Source organism: Plecotus auritus, assembly GCF_963455305.1.
Source record: "Plecotus auritus genome assembly, chromosome: 4".
Classification (NCBI taxonomy): Eukaryota; Metazoa; Chordata; class Mammalia; order Chiroptera; family Vespertilionidae; genus Plecotus; species Plecotus auritus.
Window position 1 is genome coordinate 155,666,154 of NC_137775.1, and position 24,060 is coordinate 155,690,213.

A 24,060-nucleotide genomic window follows, 5' to 3' on the forward strand; every position below is an offset into this window, starting at 1 on the left:
TCAGAGAAAACTGAACTTAGATGTGCTATGAGCACACACATCAATCACCTGTGTTTTATTATAAGGAAAATTAAACTTATCTTTCTCCTCAAAATTTTAACTTTCTCAAATATTCATCATCTACCCATTAATGTAGGATATATTTTAGACTTTTCTCTATCCCTATATTATTTCCCACTACATCCAATTTGTTTTTATCCTGGACATTATACCTATTTAGTATTGTTCACATCCTTCCTCACCCTATTATTCTCACAACTTACTGCCTTAGTTCACATTCTCTTTATTTCTAACTAGTGACCTGGTACATGAAATTCATGCACATTAAAAGGGAATTAATTAGAGGAAATAATTTAATATTGCTATTTGCCCTTTCTCTATAATAGAAGTGTCAGAGATGAAAGAAAATTAGTAAAATGTATATGAAAACCTTCCTCCTGTTAGAGTCTGGGGCTCACCACAGGACCCAGAGTCAAGTCCTCACCCACCCACATGCACCTCAAAATCACGTGAGACCCAGACCCGGCCGCCCCCCCCCCCCCATTGGGCTAGAGCTAGATCCAGACCCGGCCAGTCCCACCCTTGTCAAGTCCTGCTGGGCAGGGGGTGTAGCCTCAGGTCCCCTGGCCTGGCACCAGGACGGGGGGCGTGGCCTGAGGTCCCCCAGCCCAGACTGGGGTGGGGGATGTGCCTTGAGGTCCTCCGTCAAGCCCCGCCAGGTGGGGGACACAGCCTGAGGTCCCCTGTCAAGCCCCGCTGGGTGGAGGGCATGGTCTGAGGTCCCCCGCCAGGCAGGGGAGCACAGCCTCAGGTCCTTCAGTCCAGAGCCAGGAGGAGGGTGCAGCCTCAGGTCCTCTGTCAAGGCCCACTGGCAGGGGGGTGCAGCATCAGGTCCCCCGTCAAGCCCCGGTGGGCGGGGGGCACAGCCTGAGGTCCCTCAGCCTGGCGCTGTGGCAGGGGGAGCAGCCTGAGGTCCCCTAGCCCAGCACCAGGACGGGAAACGTACCTTGAGGTCTCCTGTCAAGTCCCACCAGGTGGGAGGCATGACCTGAGGTCCCCTGTCAAGCCCTGCCAGGTGGGGGGTGTGGCCTGAGATCCCCTGTCAAGTCCCATGGGGCGGGGGAGAGCATAGTCTCAGGTCCCTGCTGATTGATTGTTAAGGCTCCTTATGGGAACTTGGCCTCAGCTGTGGGTACAGCCATCTTTGTGACAGAGTGATGGTCAATTAGCATATTCCCTCTTTATTAGATAGGATTGGCCTGTTAAAATTAGAGCATATCAGACCCACCTGCCTCCTTCCTCAGCCCTCTCCATGCCAAATACTTGGAATGTATAGTAATTTTTCAAGATCAGTGGTCTTCAAATGTTCATTTTTTTATTTTTCTCCTGTTACTAAAAGAATTTTGAAAAATTATTCATATTTCTTCTTATGTTTTTAAGTTGACCTCTATACTTTTTATGGTAAGTTTAAATAGTTACAAAATATGTGATTTCTAGCATACCTATTGACATTTTTTAGACAAAAAAATTTCATATAATTTTTAAATGGATTTCATAGGCTGTAAATACCACAGGGATTTGATACCTACCTGTTTCTTATTAAAATGTACATCAAGTTCTTTTTCTCCTTCAATCATCTTTCCATTCCACTTTACCCTAAAATGTTATTTAATGTAATTCATTTTATTTTATGTTGAAGAATCTTTTATTCCTTGCCCCATTATACTTTTCTAAAAGGTTTTAATATATTAAAATTGAGTTTTTTTTAATTTCTTGTGACCACAAGATTTTAAGAAATACACACATTCACTAAACACACACACACACACACACACACACACACACACACACACACTGTGTAAATGTATATATGGGTATATATTCTGGATAGAGAACACATCCTATATAATAAAAAGCTAATATGCAAATTGACCGAATGGAGGACCAACTGGTCACTATGACATGCACTGACCACCAGGGGACAGACGCTCACTTCAGGAGCTGCCCCCTGGTGGTTGTGCAGCAGTGGTGGTGGGGATCGGGCCTAAGCCGGCAGTCAGACATCCCCTGAGGGCTCCCAGACTATGAGAGGGTGTAGGCTGGACTGAGGGACTCCCCCTGAGTGCACGAATTTCATGCACCGAGCCTCTAATCTTATATAATGTAACAAGAGTTTAAAAGTTTCCCTTAAACTTTAGAGAGGATAAGTGACATAATCAACTCTATTTTTTTTTCTTCAAACATATTGAAAACTCAGAATGAATTCAAGCAATTGGGACTGAGAGATAACCAGAAAGCTCACCCAAGAATCAAATAATATGATAATCAATATTCTCTTACAACCAGTGCATGTGAACCTGTGTGTGGTATATAGAATGCAATTATGGCCCCCAAGATTCCCACCCACTGGTGTACACACTGTATAACTGAGTGTGGGTGTGAACATTATGGAACCACTTCTGTGATTAACTTATTAGCTTATATTAGCTTCATAAAAATGAAGTGAATTTGCAGATGCAGTTAAAGTCCCTCATCAAAATTGACTTTAAGTTAATTAAAGAAAGACTACCTTAGATGAGCCTTTCCTAATTAAGCAAGCTCTTTAAAAGAGGGTATCGGGGTAAGAAGCTCAAAGGAACAGAAAGCTATCCTGTTGGCTTTTAAGAAGCAAACTGACTTATTGTGGAGAGGATCATATAGTAAGAAACAACAGACATTCTCTATGAGCTGAGGACTTCAGCACTACAACCACAAGAAACTGAATTCTGCCAATAACCAGTGAACTTGGAAGGGAACCCTGAGACTTAGATGAGACTGTAGTTCTGGCAGGCATCTGCATCACGGCTTTGTGAGATCCAATACTAAGTCAATACCAAACCACCTAAGTCATGCCTGCACTAATGACCAACAGAATCTATGAGATAATAAATATGTATTGTTTTAAGCCATCAAATTATTTTTGTAATTTGTTATGCAGCAGTAGAAAATTAATACACAATTGAAATTTGATTTTGCATTATAGGCTTTACCAAACTAATACCAAATTTCTTGATTCTTGCATTATAAGCTTTATTATATATTGAAGCCAAAATATTATGAAAGGATATTCATAAAACATTATCTCATACTTTGCAGAACTCCAAATGTCAACTTTTATTCATTTTATGTAATTTTATAAACTAAAAGCTTCCCTGTAATAAATTATTTCTAAAATATTTCCAAAGCTCAGAAGAGTATTTTAATCTTAACATTAGGTTTGACTCACTTCTACCATTTTCTTAGAACTAACATCCTATAAATACCACCCTCTGTTTAACAAAGCCATCAGAATTATTGCATGCTACTTGCATAATTAGTCGACTTTTCCTCAGACAGAAAAGAAAGAACATCTATCTAATAGTTAGGAAGTGTTATATTCATTCCATTCCTCTCCTCTCCTAATGTCCTTTAAAAATAACCAAAGATTTGTTGGGAAAATGAAGAGGAGAGCAACACGTGGATATTTTATGGGGGGGTGGTGGTATCAGTAGAAGGGTGAATGTGCAGGTGAGTATGCTTGTGTGTATGCCTAAGACACACAATGGAAGAGGCAATTTATGAGTACCTAAAACACAAAAAAATGGAAGGAAAACAATTGTTTTGTTGCACCTAAAATCGTCTAGAATGATGGAAAGAGTAACAAGATTTTAAAAGTCAACAAGTGGAACTAACTCAATCTGTACAGAGAAACACTGTCACAGGAGTAGTCTTTTATTTGAAAGGACCGAGCAGATGATTAAATTTCCTTGGAACATTGTGTTCACATTGAGAGCCTTCCAGATTCTGCAGTTACTTCATATATGCCAGACATGGCCCCTTCCTATGGGCTTTGATTTGTCTAAAACACTTCCTTTTATTACAGGTCTAAGTGAAGAGAGATTTACCTTGGCAGTATCGTATTGTGGATAACACCGAATTAGGTTTGTTCAAAGGACTGTCCCCATCCGCTTTATAATATCAAGTCAGTTATATCATTATTACATTTTACTAAATTTATGCAATTCTACTGGTCTTAAAGCCTTTTAGGATTCAACTGAAAAAAATAAGACCCACCTGTACTCATAGAAATAAAAGCATATCTATATCTAATTATTATCCATTAGTATTATTTCAGAAAAGAGTAAAAAAGATGTAAGTGAACCATGAAGGAGAGGACCAAACATACAGATACCACAAAGCAAGTGAGAAAAGAAACTGTTTACCATAAATTCAGAGAGTAGGAGTGGGTAAAGGACAGTATGTAGAAAAGAATTGCAGAACTATAAAAGAGGTTGAAAGAGAATGCAGGTTGTGTACAAGGACAACCTTGGGGACCAGCTCCTAGAAATTAAAGATTTATTATTCATCACTGCAGCTTCTGTCATTCACCAGAGGAGGTTCACAGTGAGCTGACAGCCAGTGTAACGTCTGGGGAGGAAAGGATACAGGATTGGAAGGTAAGAGTCTAAGGTCCTAGCTTTTACAGCCTAATGACATTAGGACACTGCATATAATCTCTGATCTTTTTCTCCTTCTGTGGATTTTTTTTCCTTGATGACATGAGAATGCTTAGGCCTTCTGATAAGTACAAATGTTTTGTGTGAATGTGTGCAGTTGCGTATTTCTCTCTTTCAAAATAACGGATTGGGTAGGATTATGTAACACATTTTTAAAATATTAAAACCTACACACATTAAAGCATCAAGTAAAATAGTTGTTAACCTGTCTCACTAATAATCACCTGCTTCGATTCAATCTGTGGGAGGAAAAGGAAGCAATAAATTTGACCCTAACTTACCACACATTTTAATTGCACAGTACTCCCAAGGGGTGTCAGGGTCAAGAGTATAGCACCATGGCCTCGGCTTGCCATCAGGATTGCGGCAATAATTATCATCAAAGCCCTTGTCGGGATATCTGCAAACCACACCAACAAAAGTGTCACGTAAATCTGCCTGGAAACACCTCCCAGCCCCCAGCTCACAAAATAACTTCTGATTCAGCTCAGATACTGCTAGCTGAGGGTAAAAAAAAAAAAAAAAAAAAAGTTCTCTGTGTTTTGCCTACAAGGACTGCTAATCATGGACTGTTGAATCTATTAACTTACATATTCCACCCAGTATAGAGTACCATCACCTTTACTAATAAGTTAAGTCCATTGGGTACCTGTCTACCGTTTAAGGTCCAAAACCTAAACCTCTTTTCATAAAGCCCAGTTAACGACAGATTACATAAACATGACCTCGTGTAAAATACTCATTAAAAAAACAGGTCTTCTTCCATGGCAGGCTTTAAGTTTAACCCAAAAGGTAGGTTTCAAGAGCTGTTACTAATGATAGGGCAATTCTGGAACCAGAGCTTTTCTAGGTCATGCCCTCACCTCCCCTGGAGCAAGAGACAAACTCCATCACACCCCTTTCTCTTTACCCTCCTCCCTTTCAATTAACTGGGGCCTGCATTGGTGACTTGATTTTAATTGCTACCATGTCCCTTCTGCTCTCACTTGAAGGACTAGAGATGCACTGAAAAATAAAGCAGAGTTTTCACCTCATTTAGAAGAACAGTAAATAAAAATATAAAGAAGAAAAAACACCTTTCTAAAAACACATTTCTAAACAGATAGGGATAAAGCTTCCTCTGGAATTATTATCTGTATTTTTATTCTTTATAATAAAAACAAGATTTTTTTTTCAACTAAAGTGTTTCATTTTAAATGAATGGGCCAACGTAGATATTTCTTTTAACCATTTAAGTTCGAAACCTACTTCTGAGGAGAAAGTAGACTTGGTTACCTGCCTTCCCCAGATTGACAATTTCAAAATACAGCGGGATAAAGCAGCCAAAGGGTCATCTGCTCTACCTCTCATTCCCTTTCCCTGGGCAGACCCTCTGTCATGTTGTCACACATGGGAGCCCATGGTACCTAACTCACTGAAGATGTGGCTCTAGACCAGTGGTTCTCAACCTTTCTAGTGCCGCGACCCTTTAATACAGTTCCTCATGTTGTGGTGACCCCCAACCATAAAATTATTTTCGTTGCTACTTCATAACTGTAATTTTGCTACTGTTATGAATTGTAATGTAAATATCTATGTTTTCCGATGGTCTTAGGCGACCCTGTTGTGGTTCTCAACCCTAGTGTTAATGAATTATGATTCATTAACAGTAGCAAAATTACAGTTATGAAGTAGCAACGAAAATAATTTTATGGTTGGGGGTCACCACAACATGAGGAACTGTATTAAAGGGTCGAGGCACTAGAAAGGTTGAGAACCAGTGATCTAGAAGGAGACTGGCTTGTATTTAGCAATAATGCCTCCTCCCACAGCTCAGGTTGGTCATAGAGGTCACTACTGAGTGGGCCTCTGTCTTTCTTCTACTGTGGGAGAGAAAGAGGAAGCTTCTGTCAGTGCTTCCCTTTCACACTCCCCGGGTGCTCCTCAGGACCGTCCTGATTTCTGGGAATCGGAACCTAGTCAGCCAAGACTAACTGGAGGTGTACACAGCACTCACACCCCTCATCATAAGTCCCTTCACCCAGAAAACATTGTATAAAGAGCATTTCCATTCCAGTTTGTCAGAAAGCAAATAACCGCTTGAGAAAAGAGTCACTGGTAGCATGGTTGGTGGTATTTTACCTTTCTGGCACGAATTTGTGCCGATGTGGCGTCTGATGATCCCAGCGCTGACAAATCTTGCCTGATTCCGTATGATCCATGGGACCTCGATAACTTTCCCCATTGCAGGTCATGCATTCTACTAATAAAGTTAAAGCATGGCATGTTAATTGCTTCTGACAGAAAAATCAAAAACACCACTGTTCCATTTAAAGAACAGTAAATCATCTGTTTCACAAAGAGATTTCTAGAAAAACTTACATATCATTTTAACTTTAAATTATGGCCTAATGTCCATAAAGAATGACATAAAATACTCCTTAAACAACTTTTCATATAGCTTAAATGAGATTTTTGTACTCAGTGTCATACAGATTTACCACAGGGCCAGGAAATTACCTTTCTAATTTTTTAATAACTGTCCAGAGGTACTTAGAAACTGGAAATATCAGATAGAGCCTTGGGGTTTTCCTCTTGGTTTGTCTAAACTGCAAGGGTTCTCAGTAGTTATACTGTCAGTACATTAAAGCCCCTCTCTCAGCCCAACCTCCATTTACATGCACAGGAAATGAGTATACATCTTACTCCTATGGTCAATGCCCAAATCGGGATGAGACAGGTTGTAGAGACCAGCTTTGGATAGAAATCTGCTGCTATTCAAAGAATATTTTAAAAGAAGAAAGCATAGCTCCTTTCTGTTAGCAAATATCCATGTTGAATAACGGGACAGGCTTTATTCTTATCTAGCTTTAAGATAGAAGTTGACCTACTATTGAACTCTTTGTACTCACTGTTTTTAAAATGTATAAGTTGACCTAGTTATACAGAATCTTACTGATGATTCTATGTGGTTAACTAATAGTTCTCTTCTGGCTGGCCTATTATGTCACACTGAAAACCTTGAATCACATCAACGATCTGAAAAAGAGACTTCTCAAATGGACAGGTTGATTTGTAGTCCAGCAGGCACCCTGTGGAATAAATCATTGTTTGGCTTTCCTACGGATCAGGCAAACTTCCCCAAACACATCATTTGTATCTTGTGATTACTGATCATCTAACTTTAGCTGAAAGGTAGCAAAGATGTCAATGTTTAGTTTTCTCTACCAAGCCTAATTAGCATTTGTAATAATTTGGGGTATAATATCAGAAAAATCACTTTGAACCTTTGATTTGTATAATCTAATAGGTCATTAACTATTAACTCTCTGAAACATGAGACAGTTTGGCTTGATCCATCTACTTTTCACGTAGTTTAATCTGTGAACGAAGACAAGGGACCAATTCAGCTTCCTTTCATTTAGTCCTGAGATTCCCAGACTACAGTCGGTAAGCATGTGCACTATACATTTCAGGGGTCCAAGAGCATATTGATAAAGGTTCTCTGTTTGGGCAGGGTCACTTCAACATTGAAATGCTCAACATAGGTTATGCCTTACCACATAAGAGCTTTCCATTTGAATGTGGTACAGATTGATTTAGTTCCCTTTTTTAAAAGAATGCAAGGTTTGCTATCTTCACAGAAAATGATGTGACATTTATCATTGTTGTTTGCACCTTTGTAATGAATAAAATTGAATGAAAAACTGAATGCAATTAAATGAGAAAACAGAATAAATACTATGGTCAGACATAAGAGATTAGGGTCCACATATGCAATTTCTAACTTTATATAGTACTCGAGGAATATACCTATTTTGTCTCCTTCAGCAAATGCAGTTTATAAGAGTATATTCCCCTTGCACGCGAGTGCATAAAGTTATTTTCTAGGAAGATGTACTATGGGGATTATTATAAAACATTTTTCCTGGGGACTTTAGGATTTTTTATTTTTTTATGACCACTTTCTAGAATGTGTGGTAGACCAGTGCTTCTCCAAACTTGAATGTGCATAAAAAGTCACTTTGAGATCTTGTTAAAGGGCAAGTTCTGATAAAGGATTTTGGGGGTGGGATCCTCCCAGCGGATGCTGATGCTTTTGGTACTTGGATCTCATGGGGAGTAGCAAGTCTGTAGATAATTTGTTCTATTCTAAGAGTTCTGTTTGTCCGTAATAGCGTTTTAGAAGAGAGTGGATTTTACCTGATCCTTGAAGGATGGATGAGAGTTGGATAAGCTAAAAAGGGGCAAAATACCATAAAATGGTATAGACACGTGAATTAGTATGCTATGTTTATAATAAAGCAAAAGGATGACTATGGATGCAGTTTCAGACCTAGTGAGATTGTTTTTAAATACTAAAAGTTAACAAGAATAATGTTAGATTTTGGTAGTCAATGAATGTGTTATGGTGATAGAAGTGAGCTGCTAAATATATTATCGTTACATATTCTTTGATTATTCAGTACTTTTAATGTATAAGAAATCATTTGATCTATGCAGTGAGGAAAGAACTCACAAAACCTTAAAGGATTTACCTAAAACAGAAAATGTCAAACTTGTGCTTGGAACACAGGTCTTCTGACACATAGTCCAGTGTTCTTTCCATTCTCCCTCATTGCTTTTGTGTCCTACATATTTTAATGTGTCCCCTATACATTCTAACTAGTCATACTTTAAGGTAGACTGATAGCAATAATTTTAGAAAGTCAACCTCCCTGGCTTTTTCGACATTGTCCCAATTACCTTTTGCTCTCCTGTTTATAACAGTAGGTTGTCCTCCTTTTGGATTTTCACCTATTGGGTCATGTGGAAAAGGAGGCCCTGGGAAAGCAAGCAAATTGGCCATCTTTTCCAAGGTTTATTGTTTTACCACTGCATCAAACCACCAGTTTAGTCTTAAAAAATCACCTCAAGAAAGCCAGACTTTAAGCCTACAGTCACTTTTCAAACTTCCAGAATTCTAAGTTTTTGTAGCTCAGAGTTAAGCAGTACAGGTAGGACAGGTAGAAACTAAGTCTACCTACTCAAGGACCAGGTGAAAGCGTAATCTATTTAACAGTACAAGAGGGTGAGATTGCCCTCCTGCTCTATTTTTTTCTCTCTTTACTGTGGTAAGTGTATTATTTAAGCCTTTTAGTAAGTTTTTTTCTTAAAAAAAAAAAAAAAGATCAAAAAGTACAAAAAAGTAAAATACTAATCCGGATCACATAAATGCAAACTAAATAAATATTTCTATTCATAAGTAGAATGTTTTTTCTGAATGTAGTTTTGACCTAAGTAGTAGTAGAAAACTATAAAATGACACATAATTGTAACATAAATAGGATTAACTTAACATCTTTCTCACCATATTAACTAAGTAACTCAAAAAATATTGTGTTCCATTTTTCTCAATCCTAAAACCACAGTGAGCTGAGTTTAAGACTAAAATAGATATTTCAAAAGTATTTCTCAGCAAATTCCATGCTGGTGATTATTTCAGAAAAACTGAATGTTTAAAATATGGATAGTCTCATAAATCCACATTTATAGATAATAGTTTTATTTAAATCTTTGTTTTTTAAAATCTTTCTCCATGCAGAGTATGGATTTAATACACAGTATTATTTGGGATATTATGTGTGAGACATTAAAAAATAATGATTATGGCTTAAAATGTATTTACTTAGATATCTGACAATCATTAAAAAGACATCTGTTCCAATGACTAGTGTCGGCTTTATTTTAAATCCCAAGCAAATGTTAAAACAAGAAATTAGATTTTACAAAGCTCAGTTTTCCACAATCATTGAATCAAAGATTGGCATTTCTACTGAAATGCTTAATATATTTCAAAGTTTTTAATTATAAGAAAATAATATTAACCGTCAGACATCAGTTATATATTGTCTATGAAACAAACTTTCTGAAAAATTTCAGATGAGTATTTAGTCAAAAGTTTGTTACAAATATTTCGAAAAATATATACTGTTCTACATGTATTTTCTAAAAGAACAGTTTGACTTGGAGCATTTTTCTTGCTTAATTTTAAATATCCAAAACTATTTAATTATTACTACCTCATCCATAATGATGTAACCTTTGGAAATTGCCATTTAATAAATGAATATACATAGATGAAAATGGCTCACTGATTATACTAAGTATTCTCGATTTTGAGGTTCCCCCTTATATAGGTATCTTGATATAAATGAACATCATTTGCACATTATTTTGAGTATTTTATTACTTATTTTATAAAGAGCTGTTTTTATTTATTCATGTATTGATAGTGCTTCTTATTTTAGATCCTCTTTATTAAAATCCCGCTAAAACATTGTTCATTATAGAATGAATTTAAACATCACAACTCAACTCACTTCATATTCCCTGAGATATGTTTAGCCTATAGGGGAGGTAGGTGTTGGTTTACTTCTCTCACAGGAGGGTGTTTCTACTATTGTCAGATTTCTAATTGTTTCCAGAAAAAGCATATCTGCAACCTGCAGTGCCATTGTAACCATCAGCCTCATGCACCATTATGTTAATGAGCAATGCCCTTTTCCAAGGGAGCTGTAATGCCCTAAAATGATTAAAGGATGTTAGAGATATATAATCTAATGACCTAAGAGTAACTGGAAAGAGGACTTTTACAATTACTTATTTTTCTAGCATGTTTTTTCTACATTAACTATCAGTTCAGATCTATGCCAGTGTATTTTGATAAATGTTTCCCTTATAAACCAGTGGTTGAAAAGTTACGTTCTCATACCGACTAGGCAGGTAACATAAGTGCTAAACTGTTTACAGTTTGACCACGTTACCTTTCCTTGAAAACACTTTCCAAGGTCAAACAAAATCAATTACAAAACTCCTTGCAGTGATTTTCAACCTCAGAAAATGGTGATAATGGAGAGTTTCCCAAAAGCACGTTATTTTCTTCCAGGTGTAAATTTAAGACAAACATTAATGACAGACTTATTCATACAAAACAGACTTGTTCATCATGTTATCACAGATCAGTTTATTATTTTTAAAAGAAAAGAAAACAATGATGAAGAAGTTATAGCGAACAGAATACGATATGGAATGAATGAAAAGTAAGGATTTACAAACAGAGATAGAACTGGCTCTGGCACATGAAGTCAATTTTAAATTAACTAACAACAGAAAACAAATCCACCTTCTCTGTGACAATTAACTAACAATGATTTTTTTATGTGATACTATCAACCTAATATTAGATTGATATTTATGGAAGAAATGTCTTTTAAAAAATTGGTTCATTAACAAATAGGTAAGATAACTTACTATAAAAATTGGACAGTATTTCAGCAGATCCCCCCCTCCCCTAAAAACTTTGAAATCCTACTAAATTTCTATCAGAATGAAATCCATGTTTCATTTGGATTTTCAGAATTTTAGGTTCTGACAGAACAGCTATTCAGTAGCCAGATAACTAAGAAAAATAAACCGCATACAGTGCTGAAACGGTTACTCTTCCTTCTCGTCAGTCTTTCAGTTTTCCATTGCAAAAGTAAGGACAGTGCCCTCTTATGCTGTGAGAGGAGGTAAAAACATAGACATGGATTTAGGGTGCCTGCCTTCAAGACAGCCTTGATCTCTTCAGATACTATTCTGAATAGTGTTCCAGTCTATGTATTAGATTTGGTTCTAGTCACATTTGCACCAAAACGCACACAGGTGTGTCCAATTCCAGTGACCCCCTCCCATATACTCTTCTGGGTTCATATACCCTTGCTGCACCGCTGCTGTGGAAGCAGGAGTTTGATGAATAGAGAATTAGCTCTACTCATAAAGAGCTAAGTTTCATTTGGTTCCTTTCAGATGATGCATGGAAACAGACTTTGAGGCATGTGAGCTCCACACAGTTAATGCAAAAGTCCAAACTTATCCTCTCCCCCAGAATGATGCCTCAGGCTCTATTAAACTCACAAACTGATAACTCGCTTCCTTATTCTGCATTCATGTGGTGATGATCAGGTTTTAAAACTGTGTGTAAAATGCTCAGTTAATTCTCTATGGTTGTGTTTGAATAAACAACATATTCACTGAGATTCGGTTTGTTTTTGTTAACCTTTCATGCGAGCTGCAGATCTACACAAAGGAGGAGCAGAGGGCCCCACACGGCATTCAGGTTCATTTACCTTCTGAACACTGAGGAATGTCACAGACTTCGTAGCGTACCTCTGGATTGCTTGTGAAACACCACGGTCCCCCTTCTTCCCCTCGAGGATTTCGACAGTAGTTTTCCTGTAGGTCTTTACCCCGATAGCTCGAAGGCAAAAAGCTAGTTTTAAAATGATAATCATTACAGTATAAGCGCATGCAACTTTACTTTGGGCCTATTAAATTTACTAATTAGTGGGTATGTTTTCCCTGAAAGTAGTAAAACATTTATTCTAACTCAGACCTACATATACAGGGTGGGGCAAAAGTAGGTTTGCAGTTTGTGAGTATGCAAAATGCAGAATTTATTCTTGTATTATCATTTATTAATTATGTATTGTTTTCCATACGGACAACTGTAAACCTACTTCTGCCCCATCCTGTATATAAACTTTAATTGTTATTTCCATCCATTCTTAAAATCCTTAAATTTTATAAACACTTAGCTAACAATTCACATGTTCAACATTCATGTCTGGATTTTCCAAGAGCCAAACATTTAAGAACCTAGTGATCATTGTACTACAATTTCAAAGCTTCATTCAACGGCAGCAAGTGATTGAGCAAGGCCACTAAGGGGAGAACTGAAGAAACACTGAAATTGACCTTGAAATCTCACAGTTACACTGCTTATCCCACATAATTGCTTGTTTATTTGTTGCTTTTATTATGAAGAATGTTCCTCCTATTTTCTCAACAACTGAGAAACAGCTTGATGAAGTAACAGGAACAAAGGGTCTAGAATCAAATTAAACCTGGACTCAAATTTCAACTCTCTCTCTTATTAACTGGAGACCCAGCAGGTAATTTGGCTTCTCAGCCTATTAGCTTACCTGTACAATGAATATAACTATAACTTATAACACAGTATACTGTGTTACCATATCTTACACATTATATGGTTGTTTTGAGAAGTTGTAAGAGATGACAGAGTAATTGACAATAAATGCTACCTATTATTAAGCACATTCTACTTAGTAGTCTTTACTCTGTGGAAATAAAAATTAAACAATTAAATGAACAATTAAAGCTCGTATGATTTCACAGTTTCCTAACAGTTTTAATTTTCAAAGGAAAAAGTAGTCATCTTTTGTCTTAGTTTTAGTCCTATTATTCCAGACTAATTTAGGATACCTTTTGTATGTGCCATTACTTGAAATTTATTTTCTTTCATTTTTGTCAGTTCTCTAATTTTTCATAGTAACTTTATAATGAAATACTATTGTTCTGATAGATTCAAAACTGATTTTACTCTTTTTCATAAAGTAATGTATTAATCATATTTACCTTAGAAAATGCTCTTATAACTCTATTTTATGGAAAAGCTTAGTATAGTAGAGTAGTAAGAATAAGTTATTGGTAATCACAAAATCTACATCGCTGCCATATATGACACTAGTTCTTAGACTACTTATTTACTTTTGGGGTTTTCAACTTCCAGATGTATAAGATGAATGGAGTGAATTAGATTATTATGAAGTCCTTCATTTTGTATCATTTTACATACTCAGTTTACTTAAGAAACTAAATAATGGATTTAGTACATGTTAAATGAACACATTAACTATATAGTGTTAGAGAATATTTTTGTTCTACACACACACACACACACACACACACACACACACACACACACAAATATACACACACATATACCTTTCCAGTGGATTTTTAAAGCAAAAAAAGAAGCTGTGAAAAAGTAGTAATGAATCAATAAACAACTTAGTAGGAAAAATACAAGTAGAAAGGGAGATAAAGTGTAAATCAAACCTAAAAGTGGCTGAAAAATGAATAAACTTATCCCACAAGAGTTAACAAAATGTGAAATGAAGAGAAAAGATGTGCTTCTTTTCACAATTCTTTATCAACTCATATCGAATTCCTCTTTAAGGCATGCATGGTAACAAGAATACCGGGTCATCTCTTCTCTTCATTCTTTGACATATATGGCTTTTTACCCAAATTAATTGGTTTTCCTTTGTGCTTTGTGGTGTTAGCATGCTTTTCTTTAGCAGCCTGTACCTGACCGAGGGGTGAAGCCTAGTCCTGCTCTTTTCACTTATTTGTGTTCATTCAACAAATGTTTATGAAAACATGTTACACCAAAGCCATATGCCAGTCAACTGGATTTGTAATAAGCTTTTATTTACATATATACTACTGTTGGTTCTTTGTCCTTGTTGGCAAGGCTTTAAGAGAGATAAGTGAAGAAATATTTAAAATTGAGTTATATTTAAAGGTACTTTGAAATATAAATTAGATCTTCTGGTGCTAGTCACCTTTTCTTTTCTTTTAATATAAACGGTGTTCATAGGAAACTTGATCTATTCCATCATCTGCTTCATTAATGAATGTGGGGTGGCCAATGAAAGATAGAGGTGTAGATATCAGGTCACCTGATTTTTTGGTTAAGTTTCTATACTAATTTCATCATCTATCATCATCTTCCCATTAAGCCACCTGTAAAATATTTCAATTTAGGGAGTCAACAACAAATCATTCCTCGAGACAGAGACATTTATATATTTCTTTTTCCATTTCCCATGAAGTTAATCTTTAGTTAACACTAAAAGTATTAAGCAATCATGTTGATATTTCAATAAGCTGAAAATTGATGATAATTAAGTGTTGCTCCCAATGAATTTTTTAAAATTTTGATTAATGTACAAGATCTTCTCAGCCCTAAACTCAAGGAAATGTTTGTTGGAAAATAGCTGATTGGACTGGAAAGCCTGTTCCCAGGGAGATCTATTTCACATTTACTTCTCTAGTGGAGAATCACAATCATAGAGAAATTCGGTTGAAATAAGACCTCTACTGGGTCAGTCCAGTGCACTCTCCTTAACTAAGGCTGGATTGATTTCAAATGCTATTCCTTTGCTCATGAAAAGCATAGATCTATGTATTTAAATAAGATGTTTTCCGTACTGTCCTGGGAATGACACCATCCACATACTTATGAGAGGACAAAACCAATTATTTGTTTGTTTTTAAAATATAAGGACAATTCTCTATTTCATAGATATCTGTGTATAATTAAAAGTAAATATGATCTCCCTTATATGTGGAAGCTAATGAACAAAATAAGCTGACCAACAAAGTAGAAACAGAGGCATGGATACGAGGGACAGACTGACAGCTGTCAGAGGGGAGGGAGGAGGGAGAGGCTGGATGAAAGAAGGTAAAGGGATTAGCTAAAGAACATATATGCATAACTCATGGACACAGACAACAGTGTGGTGATGGCCAGAGGGAAAGGGGAGTGGGGGCTGGACGGAGGTGGACAAAGGGGGGATAATGGGGACATCTGTCATAGTGTCAACAATAACAATAAAGTTAGAAAATAAATTTAAAATTAAAATATCAATAATTTGGAAAAAATTAGTTGTTTTCTGTTACTGAATCACTGGAAAGCTGATCAGTTTGGACACTTATTAGCTGGTGTTAATTAGGCTGAGATCACCAGTTTGATCCCAATGTGGAGCAACAAACTTTCTTTGTATGTGGGCCAATTAATTCATCTTTGTTTAGTGAAGTAAAATCATCATTCATAATTATACCCTCCAACAAATTAATGGAATGGGATAAAAAGTGGATTCATTGAGGCAAAGTTATCCTCACTATTGCAAAAAACAAGTGACAGCAGGTGTCCTACTGACCTGCTAAGTGTATGATGCCCTGGGCTTGTTAAAAGCAGGACTCAGATTCAGGCCATCCCACTTACTAGATGTGAACGACCTTGAAAAGCTACTAAGGCTCTTTGTGCTTCAGCTTCCCCCTATATAAAACAGAATTAATAAAACCATCCACTACGTGTTTCTTGGAAAGATTAAAGGAGATAGACCCGGTATACTGCTCAGCAAGGTAACTGGCACATGGTAATCTAAATCTTCTAATGCATTTAATAACCAAGGAGAGCTGTTTTCAACTACTTTAGTTCCAGTTAAAATTATTTGTAAAATAAACCTTGAAAACTGCTAAATTTAGTTCTCTAGTGGGCAGTAGATATCTGTTTCTCCTCCATTATGATTCAAACTTTCAGACTAATGAGCCTATGGCATTTATCTCATAACGAACACAATGTTAAGTGTAGACATTTTACTCATCTTTAAATAGCATTTATCTCATAATGAACACAATGTTAAGTGTAGACATTTAATTCCCAAGAAATGAGAAGGTTGTGTTTTGTTTGTTTTCAGTCATTGCACAGTAGGTAAAACAGGAAAGTTGGTCAGAGGCATGACTTTTTAGCAGACGTTCTCAATTTTGACTGTACTTTGGAATCATCTGGTGAGCATATTTTTTAAATGATGGCGCATGGGTTATTTCCCCAAGAAATGTTGATTTAATTGGGCTATGCTGATACCTGGGTGGCAGGATTTGTTATGGGCTTCTAGCAGGTGATGTTAATGTGCAGCCGAGGTTGAGAACCCCCATGGTTAAAGAACATTTGGCTGCTGGGTAAGGTCAGAATGTGATCCATCTCTAATTTATACAGTCAACCTCTCCATCTCCAGCTGCACAATGCGGAACCTTCTTGAAGGCAAAGGGAGGGGGGGAATCTTTTAAAATTATGTTTCCATTGTTTTTTCACAAACACTAAGATCTATAAACTGAAGTTCTGAGATAGGATGACGTTAGGCCACATTTGAATGATAAATTTGTTCATCTTTGGCTAAGTACCAGTCATGGATTCGCATAATCCTTGGCCTAATATAATTTAGCAAGGTTGTCTAAGTTATTATAGAATTGTAGAATTATTCTGAAGGACTAACACACATAATCAAAAAAGAGGTTTATCCTCTCTTCTTCATGCTGTTCTTACCTGTGCTCGTGGGGTATCATGGAATTCCAGGGCTGGCATTTGATGCCACTCTTAGTGATAGATACCGTTCCTTTGTAGCTACCTCCTTTACCAATGATGCAGTTTCTAATATAGTCTATCAGAAGAAAGCAGAGAAAAAGCTGTAACTGTGAGTAACATGCGGTATATATCTAAAAGTAAAAGAAACTTCCATTCAAACCTTTAAGTAATTAACACTTGTAAACTACCATTTTTCAAATCATATTGAAATGTCTTGCCTAAAGCTTCTACTAATATTTTCAAAATAATACGTTTCAGAATAATACAACAACAACAAAAAGTCTATTGAGAAGTTTTAATTTTGTGAGCATATACTTGGATAACTGAAGATATTAGTCTATGTATTTAACAGTCTCTACACTCAATTGGCCAGACAAACTTAATTTGGCAGGTTGATTTGCTCAATTATGCAGACCATGTTAAGAAAATATTAAAAATGAAAATTAATGGATTTATAAAACCTATATTGAATTCAGAAAGTTACTTTAAAATAATAAAAATAACTAATTTGTCTTTCAGTAAAATGGCGTGAGTTTTGTATATATGTGTGTGTGAGAGAGAGAGAGATAATTATATTATTTTGATTTTTTCCATATTTGTGCTAATATTTCCACTGCTAAATTGCAGGGCAATCAAATTGAAACATGCTGAATATTTCTGTCAAACAATATCAACTACAATACAGTTGTTAGTTGAAGATGGTCTTATACTAGAGTATGAATTATATTTAGGATTTGTAGAATTATTGGGGTGTATAGAGATCATCTTATTTTCTACCATGAACCAATCTTAATTTAATTTAGACATATACCATATTGTAAGAAAATATCTGCCGAGACCAGTTTGGCTCAGTGGATAGAGCGTCGGCCTGCAGACTGGGGGGTCCCTGGTTCAATTCTGGTCAAGTGCATGTACATTGGTTGTGGGCACATCCCCAGTGGGGGGTATGCAGGAGGCAGCTGATCGATGTTTCTCTCTCATCGATGTTTCTAGCTCTCTATCCCTCTCCCTTCCTCTCTGTAAAATATCAATAAAATATATTTTTTAAAAAAAGATAAGAAAATATCTGTATATATTAGCAAACACCTAAATTAATAAGACAATATGATTGAAGAAAGCATTAAAATTAAAATCAATGCTATTATCATAAATACAATCCATAACTATTTCTTGGGATGAGAGATTTATCTTCTCAAATTCATATTTATTTAACATTCTTCAATTATTTGATATAATTCTGCTTTTTACAAAGTAAATGCCTTGTGAATATAATGTTAGAAAACTAAAATAGACAAATTAACAAAAAATTTGGTCTCAATTCTTCTTTAAAAAAATTTTTTAGCCTGGCCAGTGTGCTCAATGGTTAAGTGTCAACCTATGAACCAGGAGATGAAGCTTCAATTCTCAGCCGGGGCACATGCCTGGGTTGTGGGTTCCATCCCCAGTGGGGGGTGTACAGGAGGCAGCCAATCAATGATTCTCTCTCATTATTGATGTTTCTGTCTTTCTCTCCCTTCCTTTCTGAAATCAATAAATATATATATGTATATTTTTTAATGTTTTAAAGAACATAATAATTAGAAATAAACCCAACTAATAGATCCAACTATTTTTTCAATATCTCCACATTTTTTTATTATTAGCAACCATCACTATAACTTAGATATTTAAAGTTGTTAAAATTTAAAATACTATAGTAATCCCCAAATTTGCTGTAATGTAAGATATCTTAAACTAATAGCTTAAGGTGGCACTTTCCAAAATGACATGGAGAATACCAGTTCTAGGAGAGGCTCCTAGAAATAAACTGAGAAGAGGTCATCTAATTATGGGAAGTTTGGAAAATGATCTCTGTAATCAAAAGTGTCATTCTATTGTCAAGTCTCTAGTGTCATCTGTCTTAATAGATGAGTTAACTGTATAATAGATCCAGTATATAACAGAAAAAAATCCATGGGAAAGAGAACTGTGGCAGGAATTTACATATTTTTATACTGATTTCATTATGAATATTTAGAAAGTGGCCAGTTACCTTTGTTTTCATAGAGGTCGAATTCATGGCCAAACTGTTTTTTCACTCCAGTTGACATGCTATTGAAAGGGAACCAGAGGCATCGTTTTCTTGCTTTATCAAAAACAAAGGCCCTGAAAAAAATATCTGAATGAAAAGAAGGAATACTACTATTTATACAGTTTTTAAAGATTGGGCACATGGTTTAACCAAGGAGGGCAATATAAAGTCTTTCTAAACTAAAATTATAAATGCAAAAATCTCTTAACCATAAATAGTAAAGTATTTGATAACATTTTCTACATAAGAACCAATGTTGGAATTCTGAAGTGTTTTCTTCCCATTAAGAAATGGTATTAAAATTCCTTACTATGCTACTTATGATGCCACCAACTACAAGCCTTCATTTCTTAGTATTTTCACAACTAAGAAATACTATCAATAAGGGGAAATAATTTTTATGAAACAAATATAAAAAGCCATAAAATTTTAGAAAATATTTTACTTATTATTTTATATTTTACTTACTACATTTCATTCTATATCCGTAACTTCAAAACATATTCACAAACTTTGTGCTTTGTATTTTTAAATATCTACCTATAAAAACATTTTACAGCTGACATAGTAATTAAAAGAAAATCATAAAAGTATTATTTTTGTAGCTGTGGCAGAATAACTTGATAAGATAATAATAGGTTTGAATTTTGATCTGGTAGACTATAATAAGCTTATGCCATACATGTTAAATTCCCTATTTCCTTACGGTAGTGTTAGGGAGGAGAGTGTTAAATGATCTTGAAACCATAGTAATTAGATAAATAACATATATAAAAATAAACAAACATCTAAAAATAAATCAATAGCTTCCCACTTAACTTTACATTGAAATAAAAATGGACCACACATATATAAACTACTTTTCTATATGGCTTTGACATGAGATAACCTTGCAGGAGCCCCATCGGGAACATGCAAGATTAGCCTCTGTGAATACAATGTGGTTACATCTGGAAAGTGAGGGACAGGGTTTCCAGCTCGCTGATTTCCTTCACTTTTTTTCTCTCCTTCCATTACTATGCCATATTTTCTCAGAAAACTGTTTCCTTCCATCATTTTACACTTCATATGGACTGGATCCTGGCTGTCAAATTTAAGTTTGACTTTAAGAGTCTTTATCTTAGCCTTATTTTAATTATCATCTTCATTTCAAGAATTTATTTTGTCTAGTTTCCTAGTTGGTCATGGCAGGAGGGCAATTCCAGTAAGAGTAACTCAGTCATGGCTAGAAGAGGAAAGCCTCCTGTTTTCTTCTCTTGAGCCAATTGATGAATAGCAATTTTCTGAAGAGCTTAGAATCAGGCACTCTGGTTATCTTTCCTACCCAGCAAAGGAAAATTTCAATCTCTATACAACCAATTTTGTTGATCCTTTCTCAAGAGAAAAGAGTGTTTGGCAATGTTCCCCCCCATGCCCACTCAATCCCAGAGGCTTTCACACAGCTTTGTTGGTATTTCCCTATATTTGCCCTTGTTTGCCAATAATTCTAGTCCATATAATAAGTTGGCAAAAATACCCTTTAATTCATTAAGAACCTAATTTCAGAGTATCTGAACCTAATTTCAGAATTTAATATATATATTTAATTCTGAATAACTAATGTATTTAGTGGTTCCAAACACGTATGTATAATATACACATATTGGGATAGATAAGTGAGAAGGATGATACAATTTCTAGGCAGGAAAACTTGGGCTGTGCATGGGTTTTATTACGTGATTTTCTGTACAGGTTGCCATAAATTTGGAGACTAAATTTAACTCAACCAGAATATGGTAGGAAAATATGAAACCTCATATACATGGGGTATGTAAAGATATATTAATCAGGTCACATGTGTTCTCCAATGAAGCAAATTCATTTTCGTTTCTACTAAATAAAACAAAGAAAAGGTTTTTTGTTTTGTTTTGGTTTGGTTTTAATAGGCATAAGACTGATTAATGTGAAAACTAAAAGGTAGCAATACTTTCCTTACTTGTGGATCCAGGAGAGTGTATTGTCAGATTAAGAGTTAAAAACCAACAATGATTGTGGTTCTCTAATTCTCTATGCCCTGCCTTTCCATCCCCAAGAGGGGAAAATACAGTAAATCCAATCTCCTCAGTTGCCAGAAGAACATCTCCATAAATCTGCACAGCTGAGATGTTGATTGAGAGTGGTTTTCTCTAATTTATTTTTAACTAACTCAGGGCTTTTATCAGAAAGCCAGGGAAAAGAAGCAGAATCATCATAGGAAAATACTTGCAAAGTCAATCCCCCACTATTCTCGCCAAGAAATATCTCCCTGAAAGTGGCAGTTTGGCTATAAAATACTTCCAGAGGAGTTGTAAATGGTTAGGAAGGAGATAGTCTCTCCTCCCTCTAAATCTATTGAAGTTATTCTCTGACCATGTCCTTTCCCCTCAAGCCCATAACATTCATTTCTCTGAGAAAGGCAAGATGAAATTCAGACCACTTGCCATGACATTACTAAATCTGTGTTCCCATTATGTGTCATGACCCAAATGTTATAGAGCAGAATTTAAAATTTACGGTGTCATGCTAAATCCTTTAACATGTGGGATGAAATAGGGAATGAAAGGGAGGAAAGTAAGTGATGGGAGAAATGTTTATGGAGAAGAACTAGGAAACACATTTTCCTTGGGCAGTTAGGATGAAATTGTCACCTTCATGGCCCAAAATTCCAAATTGTATCCTCTGGGATTACTGGCAACGTAGTAAGGAATTCTCTGTGAGATCACTCAGGGACTTCACAAGTGAGAAAACTCACTCTGAGTCCCCGCATGCCTCTCTGAATTACCCCATCACTTTTCATCTAAAATGTCATCATCACTACCCTGGCCTAAACAGTCTCTGCTGCTGACACCAATCCCTCTAGTTTTTAATCCTATTCTCTCAACACCTTTTATTTAAATCCCTAAAGACAATGACATAAGTTACAGTAAATTTTGGCTATTGCCCAACATATATTCTGAAAATTTCTTCACTCCTCTTGAAAGAAAAAAAAAAATGTTTACTCTGAATAGAATATTTTAATGTTTTTTAAAACATTTAAAAGCGAGATAAAAGTAAATCTAATTACCTTTCAGTTCCTAAAGTTCAATTGTTTATAAGATGAGAAAATGTAAATTCCATAACCAAAGCCACTGTGGATTCTAAAAGATATCACTTTATATGTACTTCCTTCCTCATATTTCCATCAACTGAGAGCTCAGTCTTCTGCTGTAATGTGTTTAACACTAAAGCCAAGCTTATAATTTTAAGGGCAAATTACATTAAATACAAAAGACATGATGATAATAAGTACATATTGTATTTGGAAAATTATGCTAAGAACAAAATGAAGTAACTTACTTGCAAGTAAATGGAAGTCCTTTATTCCTAATACATCTATTAGCACATTGGTCTGCAGTATTCATTTTTTTTGTTTTTATCTTCAGTAATGGGTCTTCTTTAAATAGAGTAGTCTTTGCTGACTTCTTGAATTCATGAAGTGTGTTTCTTTTTTTCTTCTGTCCTTCTATTAATAATAATTTTAAAAAACACATAAGAAATATGCTTTTGAGGCTAACGTAAAAAAAAAAAAAAAGTCCTTACGGATCATCCGAAAGATAATGATTTTATCTGACAACATACTAGGCCTCCAGGAGTTGGGGATAGAGTGAAGTGGGCAATGATACTCTCAGATAGTTAAGAGAAAAAAAGAATATTATAATCAGTGAAGAATAAATAACTTGTCATGTAGAGTCACTTCACTCATCTACATTCTTTCAAATTAAGGATGTTTTTAAAAATTAGGGCAGAGTTCACTCTAAAGAAATAAATAACATGATATTCTCCAAACAGTATGAAAGCAAGGGCCAGGGCATATCATATCATGCTCTATAATTAAATTTGTCATTTCCTTCCATAAGTGGTCTGTATGTAAGTTATAGTATTAATTAGACAAGCCAACTCAATAACAGATAAGAAACTCCTCACTAAAATTGGGGCAGTGGACACATTTTTCTGACTTGCTCTTTAAAGCATTTCATACTATTCATATTTTAGCTCTTCTCATTTCCTACATAAGTGTCTTCTGTGCTTAGGGGCACTAATTCTTAGTATCACTGAACTGTTTGTCTTGAAATCAATCCAAATGCTGCAAATCAAATGTATGTAAAGCTTCATCCTTTAATGTAACATCATTTTTCTTCATGAAAGTACTCGACAAGGCGCCTAGATAGCATGAATCCTCCTATTAAAAACCCGAGAACAGAACTAAAACATCCTAAAAGATGTAATCTATTGAATAACATCAGAGTATCATGAACTTGCTTCTTTATTCTCAATTTGCCTAAAGTTGTCTGGTTTGTAATGATGATCACCATCTTCACCATGAGGACGAAAATGTCTGAGAGACTGCAGCTATTATATAATAAGGATATACATGATTGTGC

At 35.6% G+C, this 24,060-nt stretch overlaps 1 protein-coding gene across 2 annotated transcripts in view; it reads right to left on the minus strand.

The window, feature by feature from the left end:
• The window catches only part of HGF (hepatocyte growth factor), a 69,458-nt gene that overhangs the window by 39,791 nt on the left and 5,607 nt on the right, over positions 1–24,060 (minus strand). The window contains exons 2-7 of one of the 2 annotated variants that reach the window (XM_080665504.1): positions 22,976–23,141; positions 19,583–19,695; positions 17,512–17,626; positions 12,665–12,792; positions 6,657–6,777; positions 4,817–4,935 (exon numbers count right to left, since the gene is read on the minus strand). In XM_080665504.1, coding sequence (XP_080521630.1) covers positions 4,817–4,935; positions 6,657–6,777; positions 12,665–12,792; positions 17,512–17,626; positions 19,583–19,695; positions 22,976–23,141 — 762 coding nt within the window. Of the gene's footprint in view, positions 1–4,816; positions 4,936–6,656; positions 6,778–12,664; positions 12,808–17,511; positions 17,627–19,582; positions 19,696–22,975; positions 23,142–24,060 lie in introns of both variants that reach the window. The other variant, XM_080665503.1, reaches the window with a different exon arrangement.